At 48.7% G+C, this 12,444-nt stretch overlaps 1 protein-coding gene across 4 annotated transcripts in view; it reads right to left on the minus strand.

Moving 5' to 3' along the window:
* Positions 1 to 221: 221 nt before the first annotated feature.
* Positions 222 to 12,444, minus strand: part of FYN (FYN proto-oncogene, Src family tyrosine kinase) — a 230,276-nt gene continuing 218,053 nt past the window's right edge. For all 4 annotated transcript variants that reach the window (XM_066247764.1, XM_066247766.1, XM_066247763.1 and 1 more), the window contains one exon: positions 222 to 1,381. In XM_066247764.1, coding sequence (XP_066103861.1) covers positions 1,173 to 1,381 — 209 coding nt within the window. In that variant the 3' untranslated portion in view covers positions 222 to 1,172. The remainder of the gene's footprint in view (positions 1,382 to 12,444) is intronic.

A 12,444-nucleotide genomic window follows, 5' to 3' on the forward strand; every position in this document is an offset into this window, starting at 1 on the left:
CCATGAGATGTCAAGTAGTGCATAGTTATTCCACTGGAGAATTGTTGGACATATAGAAAGTCATTTCATTAGCAGTACAGGACACTTAAAACACTGATTTTACAATGGGAAGTGTTTTACACTTTACAACCCCCACCCTCACCTTCCCTGTAAGTTTTAGTTGCATGAGAAAATTTAGCAGGTTGCCATGACTACAATGCTATAGGTTTAGACCATTTAAATGTAGTTACAAGATTTATTAAATAAAAAAGAGTTTGAAACATTGTCAGCATTCATATTTTTGTACAAGAAGTCTGTGTGGCATCCATCTTGCAGGTCCCCTGGTAGTATTGGCCATTTGCTGGCATAAATATGCTCCCTTTTAAGTTTCAGGAAGAAATCGCCGGAAATTGAAGCAAACAGAACTTTGAATTCAGCTTGGGAGCTGTTGAAGAGAGTCAACATTAACAGCCATCTACAAGTACAGTCATGAACCAAAGAGTGCAATCCAAATTAAAAAAACAATCATGCTTTGAAAAAGCCAAAAATGAGGCCACTGGTTTTTCAGAATAACAGCAGTGCTTTTATGCAGATTTTGCAGTAAAATCCTCACTCTGGATCTCGAAGCTTTGTGGCCCAGGTTGGCCATGATCTCCATGTTAGCACCCACATGGTGTATATACAGGGACATATACATTATATGTATTCATGTTATAAAAAAACAAACAGCTGTCCTGATTGGTTTTTGTTAAAACATGAAAAAAAATTTTATTGTTTTAGACAAAGAGGCCACTTTTGGAAAATAATACTTTTTTTTTTAGTTGAATCAGGTGAAGACAGAGTTAAAATCACATGGGATTTGCATTTTTAAAAAAGGAAAGCACTAGGATTGTTGGCACTGGAGTAACTATTTACACTGAACAGAGGTTTGGCCTTTTACATAACATCGGTACAATGCATTTTCCAAAGTCTGAGAAATAACAAGGTTCTGTCTCATATGCTTCACAGAGGAGGTTCGGATTTAGGGACAAGTGCCATTAATGAGGGCCATGGAAGTTCGTCAGCTTCAGAGTCACATGCAATCTGATCCCGGAAGGTTCTCGCTGCCCCTGAGCAGCTGGCTACGGCATTGAAAGCTAATGGGGAGGGGGCGGAGGCCTCTGGGACAAGGCCTCTCTCTGCTGACCCGTGTCTTACAGGTTTTCACCAGGTTGATACTGGGGCTCTGTCGCGGTGAAGTAGTCTTCCAGGAAGCCCTGTAAGTACTCAAAAGTGGGCCGTTCCTCCGGGTCCTTTTTCCAGCAGTGGATCATGAGCTCGTGCAGAGAGATGGGGCAGTCCTGCGGACACGGCATCCTGTAGCCGCGCTCCACCTGCTCCAGCACCTCGCGGTTGTTCATGCCTGCAACGACAGGGGCGGTGAGAGGCATGCGGCCGGGCCTGCAACCCCTTTCTTCTACTTTGAGCTTGCACGGACACCGCGTGGAGGGCCCCGCCTCGCCAGGGTGGAACCCTGCCTTTTAACAGGACACCACACCACACAGAAATAAGAGAGGAATGCACTACTGATACACACAAAAGCCCAGATGATGAATCTCAAAAGCATTATAAGTGAAAGAAGCCAGACACAAAAGGTAACACACCACATGATCTCATTTATATGAAATCCTAGAAAATGCTCAACTATAGTGATAGAAAGCAGACCAGTGGTTGCCAGGCGGGCGGAGGGGCCCAGAGAGCACCGAGGGGTGATGGAAATGCTCTCTATCAGGGTGTCAGCAAACTAGTCCCATAGAGGCCAGACAGTATTTTAGGCTTTGTGGGCTGCATATGATCTGTTGCATATTCTGCTTCTTTTTTTTTTTTTAACCCTTCAAAAATGTACAAAACAAAAGAGGGTGGAGCTGGATTTGGTCCACAGGCAGTAGTCTGTCCTATTATATCCTGTATGTGGTGGTGTGACTGCTTATGTTTGTCGCAACTCATTGTATTCTTAAAATTGTGGAATTCTATTGTATGTAAATTACACTTCAATCAAGATGACAAAGAAACATGAATGAAGCAGACAAAAAAATCCATGGAATGAAAAGTACACTGTTCCTTGCTCATAGTGTCTCTAAGCTCCATTTATGAACTTCACAAATTAGCTTTCCTCCTGCCTGGGCACGCTCTTGGTGCCCTGCCGTCCAAGATCGGCCATCATGTCACCATGGCAGGGCACCGTCTGGCCCAGGGACTCTGAGGTTTGGTGCCTCTGATAGGGAGACCGGTGTCTCCAGGGCCTGTGCTTACTGATGCCCTCGGACAGGCCATCTATCACTGGAGACCTCCGTGACCCTCCGGGGGAGCCGCCTCCTGCTGAAACGTCAGGCTGCACTCCTGGGAGGCCAGCTGAGAGATGCTATGCTAACTCCAGAGAATGCAGCCTCCCAGCACGATGGCTTTCTTGACAGAACAGGAAATACCACATTGGGGTGAGGCGAATGTCCTGACCCCATTCCCAATCACCGCCAGGCACTATTCTCTACTTTTCCTTCCCTTTTGTGCCGTATCACGTTCTGCCTTCCCTGCCAAGCCCTTGTATGTTTGGCTGTTGCTTGGCCCCGAGCCTGTAACCTGGAATCCTCCCCAACTTCTGACCTGGTTGGTTTACAAAATCAAGAACCTAATGTTAAGCCATATAGAACCTAGATTTCTCTCCCCATCTCTCAGGGGAGTAACTGGCAGCACAGAGCATAGGCATGCAGCCCTGTTAACTCTGAAGGGGCTGCATCCCTCTGCCAGACCCCACAGCCTGTTCAGAGGGGCTGGCCAGAGCACGGCCTGTCTCCCTGGAGGGGGACACCCAGACTTTCGGATCCGTTGCCAGTACTCTTTGTTCTATTGTTATTGTGGAGCTGGATTTCTCTGGGCTCCTGTGGCATCAACCACGGTTCTGTCAGTCACACGCTTGTCCAATCCCGTTTAGGATGCTCTCTCATTCTCTGCCACTCTTAATTTCTTGAGGCGATCAAATCCATTAATTATTCCCACTGTGCTCAAGTAGGCCTTTGCTTTAATTATGTTAACATAACTTCCCTCACATTTCGGTGTCTCCTCCTTTCAGTGACAGAGGTTTGGTGAACAAGTCTGGGTCCCCTGCCCCCACACCATGCCTGACTTTGCAGATGCCCTCTCCAGTTAGATGTTTGGTCAGCTCTGTGACTAATTAGCTTAATTAGTTCCAACTGCTGAAAACTCAGGAGGGGCGGGAGCTGAGGCAGGCGAGGGACGTGGCACTGCCTGGAGACTGTCCTTCAGGGCCCTGGACACACAGGGTAAAGGACAGGCTAGCATTTCCTTACCCACAAGTCACAGTCCACAAGCTCTGGAGCCCTAGAGTTCTGGAAGCTAACTCACTTGGCAGCAAAACTGATCTGAGCTAAACTCATTAGGACATAAAACCTGACCTGGTGTGAGGCTATTTACTGTTTTAACTTATTCATACACATTGTTGCAGAAGGGAGAATGTATTTGAACACAGTGCTCTCCTGCAGTGTTACAAAATGTATGGTCTTCATACTGCATGGTCTTAAAAGAGGTCTCATTCTGGAAGCACAGCCGGTCCCAAGGGTTTGGCTGGGAAGTCCTGGCAGGAGTGACAGGAGCCACTGCACTCCAGCCGGCCCAGAAACGCTGGGGAGAGAGCATCATCACACATCAGCCCCGGCAGCCTCCAAAGTGCTTCCTTTGTACTTTAGTACAGTCCTTGGTTTCACAGTATCTCAGAAGCCACATGGCCTGAACCTGCAGAAATCTCCCTTGTCCCTGCCCTTGCCAGGAGCCTGCAGGAACTGGAGGAAAGACAAGCAGAAGGCCTGAGCCTCAGAGGGTCTGACAGGCCCTTCTGGAGGTAGTTACACCCCCTACCCTCCCTCCAACACCTTCTAATGCTGTATTCTGGCACCAAGACTGTCCAAAAAGGCACCACAGAGTTTAATTAATCATTCTCCTATTGCTCTGTGGAGCTCATGTCAGTAAATATTTCATTAAAAAAAAAAAAAAACCCTACTAAAATGGAAAGATTGCATGTATTTTTAAAAAACTGTAAATTCAATCTCCACCAACAGCAAGTTTAACTGACTACATGGGCCAAGCCTATTCTTCTTGTGCTCTGCCCAAGCCCAGGCCACAGCAGACACAGCACTTGACCCTGAACACGTAGCATCTCCTGAGACAGCCTGCGCCCTGGGCGGTGCAGACGGACGGAGCAGCGGCTGGGCTCGATGTGGGCGGTGCCACCGGCCAGCTGGCCCCTCACTCCTTCCTTTTCTCTCTCTGGCCTGCTCCCTGCAGGCCTCCCAGAGCACGAGAGCCTCTGCCACCGATCCATGCACGGGCGGAAGAGCAACACTGACGACAGCTTTGCCAGGAAAGTGGGGTGGAAGTGTACTGGCTGACAGTGACAGCCTGAATGGGACCAGCTCGTTTCTAGCCGTCCCTGAGCCCGTCCACAGGCTGACCTGCGGACCTGGCACTCCACAGCAGGCCTCTGCGACCATGGCCGCACCACTGAGAGATGCTCTGGGCAAGGCCAGTTTGTGCTTTACAAACAATAGCCGATTTAAGTGGATTGTGTTCCTACTTAGAAAACAGTGTGAGAATATGGCTACAAGAACTTTGAAAAAATCGTTATTTCAAGAATTTCTTTTTCAGCCAAAATGGATTTTACTCTGTATGCTACTATAAACATGAGCTTAATTCATTTTAGATGTTTTCATATTTTTGTTACAAAAAAACCTGTCCTTTCCTCTCTCCTAGTCACTTTCCCTGACACTGGCTGGGCTGCTACCTGGGAGGTGGAGGGCTGAGACTGGGAGCAGTCCCAGGGCCCGAGCCCCAGGGCGCTCGGAGGAGAGCCGTCTGGCGCTTTCTTAAGTGTGGAAGCGGACAGTGGGTGGAGGGTGCTGAGAATGGTGTTCATTTCCCCCCTTTTTTAGTGGGAAGAATGCCAGGGGAGAAACAGAGAAGACAGAAACTTTAAAGCATGGTGTACAGGCACGTGTTAGGGACACTGTCATTAGCAGCCTAGGCCTCCAGGCTTCCTAGTGGAAGCTGAGACACAGCCCTGTTCTCAGCAGGAGGGTGATCTCCACCAGCTCCTGGTGTTCTACGGGAAGTGACACATTCACAGAGTGTGTCCCTGCGTGTCCTGGTTCCCACCCTCTGCGTCAGAGAAGGTGCGAGGGTGTGCTGCCTGCAGGCAGACGCCCTGCCTAGGGTCACTGCAGCGCTGTCCCCTCTGATCCGCAGCAGCGCCTGGCCTCCCGCTCCCTCACCAGGCAGTCAGGAAAGTGGGCCTGGCCTCCCGCTCCCTCTCCAGGCAGTCAGGAAAGTGGGCCTGGCCTCCCGCTCCCTCTCCAGGCAGTCAGGAAAGTGGGCCTGGCCTCCCGCTCCCTCTCCAGGCAGTCAGGAAAGGGGCCTCTCCCGGAGCACAACGCAGCAGGGCGCAGCTCACAGAGCCTGTGTAGCCTGCAGTGCTGGGGTTTGCCTTCGAATTCCTTTTCCCTGGGTCCTGGGGGGGGGGGGGGCCTGCTGTCACCATAGGTTTTAAGGCTTTCTAACATGGTCTGATGGCATCATTTCCAATCGGTGTGTCCAAAACACTGCAGCTGAGACTCTCCAGCCAAGTGGATTGCACTACTTCCTGCCATTACGAGTCTATTATCCTTTCTAGATCATTCTGCTGGCTTCCTCTCATTTTCTGAATTCAGGTCAAGTTTCCAACTCTCACTTTCCAACCCCTCCGATGTCTGGTTGCCAACAGTGTCTGTTTTCATGATGTGTGCTTTCCCTCCTCCTCTTTGGCTCCCTCCCCCCTGAGCTTTCCTCTTCCTCTTCCTTGAGCTACCTATTAACTCCTCTCTTTCTCTTAGTCTTAAGGGAAGGAGAAAACCCTCATTTTCACGGGCAGAGAGACTTTATAACTTCTGACTGCACCTCTCACTGTGCTGACCTGACCTGCCTGGCCTCAGTTTTTCCTTTTGTCACCAACATTCATTGTGCTTTCAGGTGTTTGAAAAAAAGTCTTGTGTGGAAGAAGAGTGCTTTGCTTTATAGCTTTCCACGTGGGCAGCTTCCTACGGTGGTGCTCAGGGGCCACCTCCGCACAGTCGGGCTTGTAGCTGTTATTCAGGTTTGCATCTGGACTTGACTGTGGGTTGCAAGACCCTGGGTCTCTGTGCCACGTAAATGAATGAGCGCGTTCACAATGGGAATGATGTCCACGTTAACAGATGCTCAGATCACTTTTGAAAACTGAGCTTTCCATTCAGAGCAAATTATAATCCATTGTGCGTGAGGCCTTTTGCCAGAGGGTCCCCCGGCTTCTTGGCGGGGACCCCGCAGAGGCCCTCGTGTCTGCTGCCTGCCGAGAAGGCCTAGTGCTGGGAGGAAAGAAGCTGGACTCCGGGAATGGAGCCTGCTCAGCACGCGCACCTGCTGTCACTTTGGCTGTCTTACTGGGTAACAAGCAGGGCACTGCAAGTTAGCTTTGGGAATAGGACTAAAGTATACATACATTTTGGGTGGATCAGAAAGTATAGATGAAAATAAATGAGTGATCTGGAGAAGGCCTAATATGACAAGCTTTGTTTCTCTTAACTAGATAACCTCAGGGTAGCTACTTTTATTAAACTCACTGGATTAAGTAGAGAAACGATAGCTACCCAGGTACCGTCATACACAAAGGTTGTTTAAGGTAGGTAAGACAGTATCAGAGAGAACTCCTCTGACCCAGAAGGAAGTGAGAAAGAATGTGAGGGTGCCAGGAGGAATGCCACGGAAATGCACCGCTGAGTGAGGAGCAGCAGAGCCTGGGCCACGGGACGCAGGGCTCAGGGGCGTTCAGCCTTTCTCGGCTGCATTCTGCTTGTCCCCTCTTCTCCTCTGTCAGTCACATTGGCCAAGAGAAACCTTGTTGGGGGCGGAGCCTCTGGGCATCCCAGGCAGGATCTCCTCTCGGAAGGACCACCGGAAAGACCACCGTGAGCTGAAAAGGAAAAGCCTGGGGGCTGGGCATGGGCGTGGAGACGCAGGGAGGTTCCATCTCGCTTCCCATCCTGCTGGCTGTTGAGTCCTAACCTCCTCCTACCCCAAGAAAAGACTGCTCCTGTAGGCATGCTGGGCACAGCCAGAACAAGACTGCAGGAGACACTGATGGGCCGCTGAACACACAGGACACAGGACTACAGTGCTGGGCTCTAAAGAATCTGAGTGGGGTAGAGGGGCTACAAGCACGGGACTTCTAATTCTCTTAGGAAGGTGCTCTAGTTCCACTAATTTCCCTTGCTTTTCCAAGTCAATATCAAGTGACTAGATGCATTCAGGAAAGTCAGGCAGCTGTCACTTGCTAAAAGATTTGAAAGTGTTTCAAATGTATGATAAATGTGATGTGTTTAAGAGGATGTTCAAACTTTGCCAGATCCTGCCAAACTCACAAAGCAGCTGTTCAGCGGAGAGCCAGGGCACAGGGTAGCCAGGACATTCTGCCTGGAGCATAATGTTTGAACTCACTATAGGGTCAATTTGCCCAAACAACTTTGAGGACAGAGACTATCTCATGATGAAACAGAGTTAAAACGGGCCAAATTAAAAAAGCTTGTTTCAAAAACTTCATAGGCATGATCTTTTAATTTCCCTGTTCCTTCCATCCATCCATCCATCCATCCATCCACCCTCCCACCCACCCACCCACCCACCCACTTATAGTTGTTGAGTCTACGGTGGGCCAGACACTGTGCTGGGCACTGGGAACACGTAAAAGAAGCTCCCTTCCCCTCAAGCTGTTCGGAGATACTGGGAAATACAGACACATGGAGGCTTCAGCAGATCTACCGGAAGCAAGCAGAACGGACAGCCCATTGATCTGGACATGGGAAGGCTACACAAAGGAGGTGATGTTTGTGTTGGCTTGGAAGAATTCTGAGGCAGACAGTAAAGCTGAGAAGAGAGACCTGTATATCCAAGAGAGATCTCTTGGTATGAAGGGTGGAGGTGTGGCAAGAGAAAATCATGTCAGACCAATCATAAGTCCTACTCAGAGCCCCTCAATGACTCCCTAAATCACACAGAGTAAAAGCAAAAGTCCTCGCAGTGACCCAGGGAGCCCCATCTGATCTGCACTGAGGACGTTCAGGCCTCCTGCTCCCTCTGCTCCAGCCACACCAGCCACCTTGCAGCTCTTCAGGACCTCTGTGCTCAGTTCCCTCGGAAGGAAGAAGGTTTCTCCTCAGAGATCCACCTGGCTTGTGCCTGTTTCCCTCAGCTCTTTACTCAGACATCACCTTCCCAGTGAGGCCCTCCTGGCCACACTTTCCTGACACCCTCCACCCCCTTCCCTGTTCTATTTTTCTCCCTACCTACCACCACTAGCCAACACTGAATATATTTTGCTTATTAGTCTTAGTTTATTGCCCGTCTCCTCCAAGAGGAATAGAAGTTCATGGGGGCAGGAGTGTTTGCCCGTTACACTGCTGCACCCTTGCTGCCTGCACAGTACCTAGCGTACAGCAGGTGCTTAATCAATATCTGTGGAATGACTGAGAGAAAGAGTTATTAAGGAGAACCGTGCAAAACTAAGACTTCGGGCTTATTTGGAAGATAAAGGAAGTTATAGACGTTTTAACTAAGAGAGTAGGGTAACTGGGTCTCTGTTTTCCAGGAAAACTGGTGGTGACCATGCTAGAATGGTGGTGGTGGAGGAGGTGAGGAGAGACGGGAGGCAGGACGCAGGAAGTCCCAGGAACAAGTCACTGCATGAATGGATGACTGCCTGACACGGGGCAGGGGCAGTGGAGGCAAAGAGGAAAAGAAAGACCTCAGGGTGAAATGACAGGTTAAAATGCACAAAATACTGATTTAATGCATCAACATTAGAAAACTGCTTTTTGTGTGTGTTTCATTTCTCATATACAACAATCCATCAGTACAAAATCAGCTCTAATATTGGTGCAAAGAATGGTTCTGAGCCTTGGCTTACAGAAAAGCAAGCTAGACTGCTATGCTGAGAATGCATTCAGGTCAGACTGCTACTAGGGAACTTGTAAAACGAAGCTGGATTTTGTCAACCTTCTTGTCTGAAGGGTGATGTGGCTCCTGTTAATCTCAGTGTCATGTTTCAGGACACACACACACACATTTGGCTTTGGCTTTAAAGCTCTCATACAATTTGAGCTTGTCCTTCTCCCCTTCCTTTAAATCCATTCCTTTCACAGAACTTGCTAACTAACCAAGCAACCCAATGTTTATTATCTCCTCATCCCTTTCGTCCTTCATTCAGTCACACTTCACATACTCCAGTCTAAGTTCCTTCTCTGGTTCTTACTTCTGCACCTTCTCTCACGCTGGGCAAATATGCCTGGAAAGCTTTATAAAACCCATTTGCAAGGCATCGCCCCTCCCTTGACCTCCATCTTCACCTAACAGCTAAAGGGCCTTTTCTCTGTGTGAGGCAACACAGGACCATTCTCAGGTATGAAAGAACACAGAAAAACACACTACCACCAACCGTTCTTGTAAAAGGAATACTTGAAAAATACTCTAGCCAACGGAGAGGTTACTATGTAGAGATTTCGGAAAAGAAGTCATACGGACAGGATGGGAGGCTGGCCTGGGGTCCCACCAATGGGCCGGAGGCCTCAATGAGGCCGAGAAGCAACCCGTCTGCAGCACCTGCTGGTGGACATGGCCACGCCAACAGCAGCAAGAGTGAGGACAGGAAGGGCCTTCCTTGCACAGTGGCATCTGGATGAAGCTTAATGAAACTGTTTCTTAAGAATTGTTATCCTTCATTAAGGTAATAATCTTATAATTGGAATCCTTCTGTAAAAGCTTCTCCCTCAAGAAGAATTTACTGTGAAGTCCAGAAGTCCAATTAAATATGATTATAGCTATGTTAAAAAACAAAACCAAGAAACACCCATGGCAAGGATTGGGCCTAGGAGAAATTTTCTGTGGTTTTCTGTGTGTGAGGGGGAACATGTCATTCCCTGGCTGACACAGCTCCCTGGCTCCACTGCCAACTAGCTTGGCCCAGGGTCTTCCTGTGGCTGTGCTAGAGGCCCCTGAAAACGGGCTCTCGCCAGCCTTTCCAGCTGCACCTCTAGGGTCTACACCTCACAGCCCTCTTCTCAGACTCTTCGTCCTGCAGCTGCTGAGCTGGCGCCATCCTCCCGGGCCTGGGCATCTTCCCACAGGCCCGTCCTTGTCTGGGACCCTTCTCTTTCTTAGACTCAAGGAGGGAAACTTCCTTGCCTTCTTTCCCATGAAGCCTCCAAGACACAGCCCCCCCCCACCGAATTATGGCCGCTATCAAAGCCCCTGGAATATCAGCAGTTGCTCACTATAGGTCACTGCACATAATCAAGTGGACTTACTGTATTTCCCCCTCTATAAGACAAACATCTTTAAAAAAAATTGCAGTCTAAAAACTGGGTGCATCTATACAGTGGTTGTAAATTTTTTTTTACTTGCATTTCCCACTTTTTTGTGCTTGTTTTTACGCTCATTGTTGAAGACAGTGATTTGTCATCAGACACAGATGAGGACAAGCTAATGGATGAGAGTTTTGACAGTGATGTGGAGTTGTGTGAATTTTATGATGGATAAAACGTGAGCCCAATAACTTTATGTAATATATTTTCCCCCCAAATTTTGGGCCCCCAAATTAAGGTGCGTCTTATACATGGGAGCATCTTATACATGGGGAAATTCGGTAGTTCGAACTCCTCTGCGATCCTCACAGGAAGGTGTGTGAAAGGCCCCCTTCAGTGCCAGCCCTATGCAGACACCTGGATCAGCTGCCCCTGGCCCACTATCAGAATTAAGATTCGGAGTCCAGAGTGGGTAAATTCAAGTAATCCATCCCTTGAGGGTGATTTCCTCTAATAAATAAGTAAGAAGAATGGCTGACTTCTTCCTGGATTTGATGCATATTTTATCTACCCGACTATAGCTCTGTGAGTGCAGGGACTGCAATTCTTTATTTGCTATTTTATCTGCAGCACCTAAAACAGTGATTAGAACTTCAGGAAGGTTCTAATCAATGTTTGCTGAGAGTGTGAATGTCTTATCTGTACTTATTTCCCTGTTAGGGCAAAATGCCCAGCACAGTTCACATTTACGGATTCTCTGCTGAATGGCTGAATCCGAGGCTAAACTGTAAAACGAAGCCATTTTCTTTACGCTCAAACCAAACTTGAGAAAGACTCGCCCTCATAAACACGCACCTGCCTTCCGTCTGAGGCCCCGCCCCCACGCCTTTGTCTTGGCTTCTGTGTGCCGCCCCGAGAAACAAAAAGCGGCTTGTATTACTGGAAGGAGAGGCTCCACGGAAATGCAAAACAACATTAACCTTTTCCCCCCAATCGCATTTAACACACCGATTATACAAAGGGGCGGGGGGGGGGGGGCTCAGGGAGAAATAAGTGCAAAATTCAGACAATAAAAAAAAAGAGGCGCCCTTCACATCTGCAAAACCACGTGACCTGCATGTTTTCCCCCTTGAGAACAACTCAACAGCACCCATGCTGTGCTCCAGGCCCCTCCTGGGCAGCCCCTTCCTCCTGGGTGGCTGGCTCCTCCCACTCCCGCCTGCCAGGGGGTGGCTGGGGGGTGGCTGGTTACTCTCACTCCCGCCTGCCGGGAGCAGCAGCCGCTGTGACATCAATAAAACTGACTTCCTGCTTCTCTAAACGCCCATCGCTAGCACTTGGGAGCCACGGAATTCATCCGTTTTGACTCTGTGCCAGCCTGGCTCTCCTAGAAGTCTCGAAGCTGCACAACCCAGAAGGAGAACCTCTTTCCTTTGCTGCATTTTCTGAAGATGACCAGAAACAATCATGAGAAATGAACAAAGAGATTACAGATTAATCTGCCCTCACTGGCTCCTCTGACTGCAAAGACTGACTACAAATCCAGGATTTGCAGGAGACCTCAATTCCTCATTAATTTCCACTATCGGTTCTATCACTGCCTTTCTTTTTTCTTTTTTTTTTAAAGCTCCTTTCTTAGCAGAAAATGAGGGGGAGCTGTGTTCTTTCTTCACTCAGCAGGAACTGAAAAATATGTCCTTAACATTTCAAAAAGCAGATCGTCCCTGCACTATAACCACCAAAGCGTGGAGGTGAAATGGCACGAGTGTCCTTTATGTCACCATCTGTCTAAATTAATGAATTTAAGAGTGAATAATCGAAACCTGTAGTTTCTTTGGAGACCATGAATCTGGTCCCCCCAAAATTTCAGGGCTTTACAATCTCCAATTTCTTTTCATTAAACTTGTTTTTGCTTAGTGTACTTTGTCCAGAAACGGGCAGTGAGTGGCTTCCACTCTGCGTTTCACATGTGCCCCTGCTCTCTGGCCATCTGGAGCCGGGGCCCGTGGAGAGAACAGGTCCTGGCGTCCTCGGCCGCTTCACTCCACAGGGC

The sequence above is a fragment of the Saccopteryx bilineata genome, chromosome 12, assembly GCF_036850765.1.
Source record: "Saccopteryx bilineata isolate mSacBil1 chromosome 12, mSacBil1_pri_phased_curated, whole genome shotgun sequence".
NCBI classification, from domain to species: domain Eukaryota; kingdom Metazoa; phylum Chordata; class Mammalia; order Chiroptera; family Emballonuridae; genus Saccopteryx; species Saccopteryx bilineata.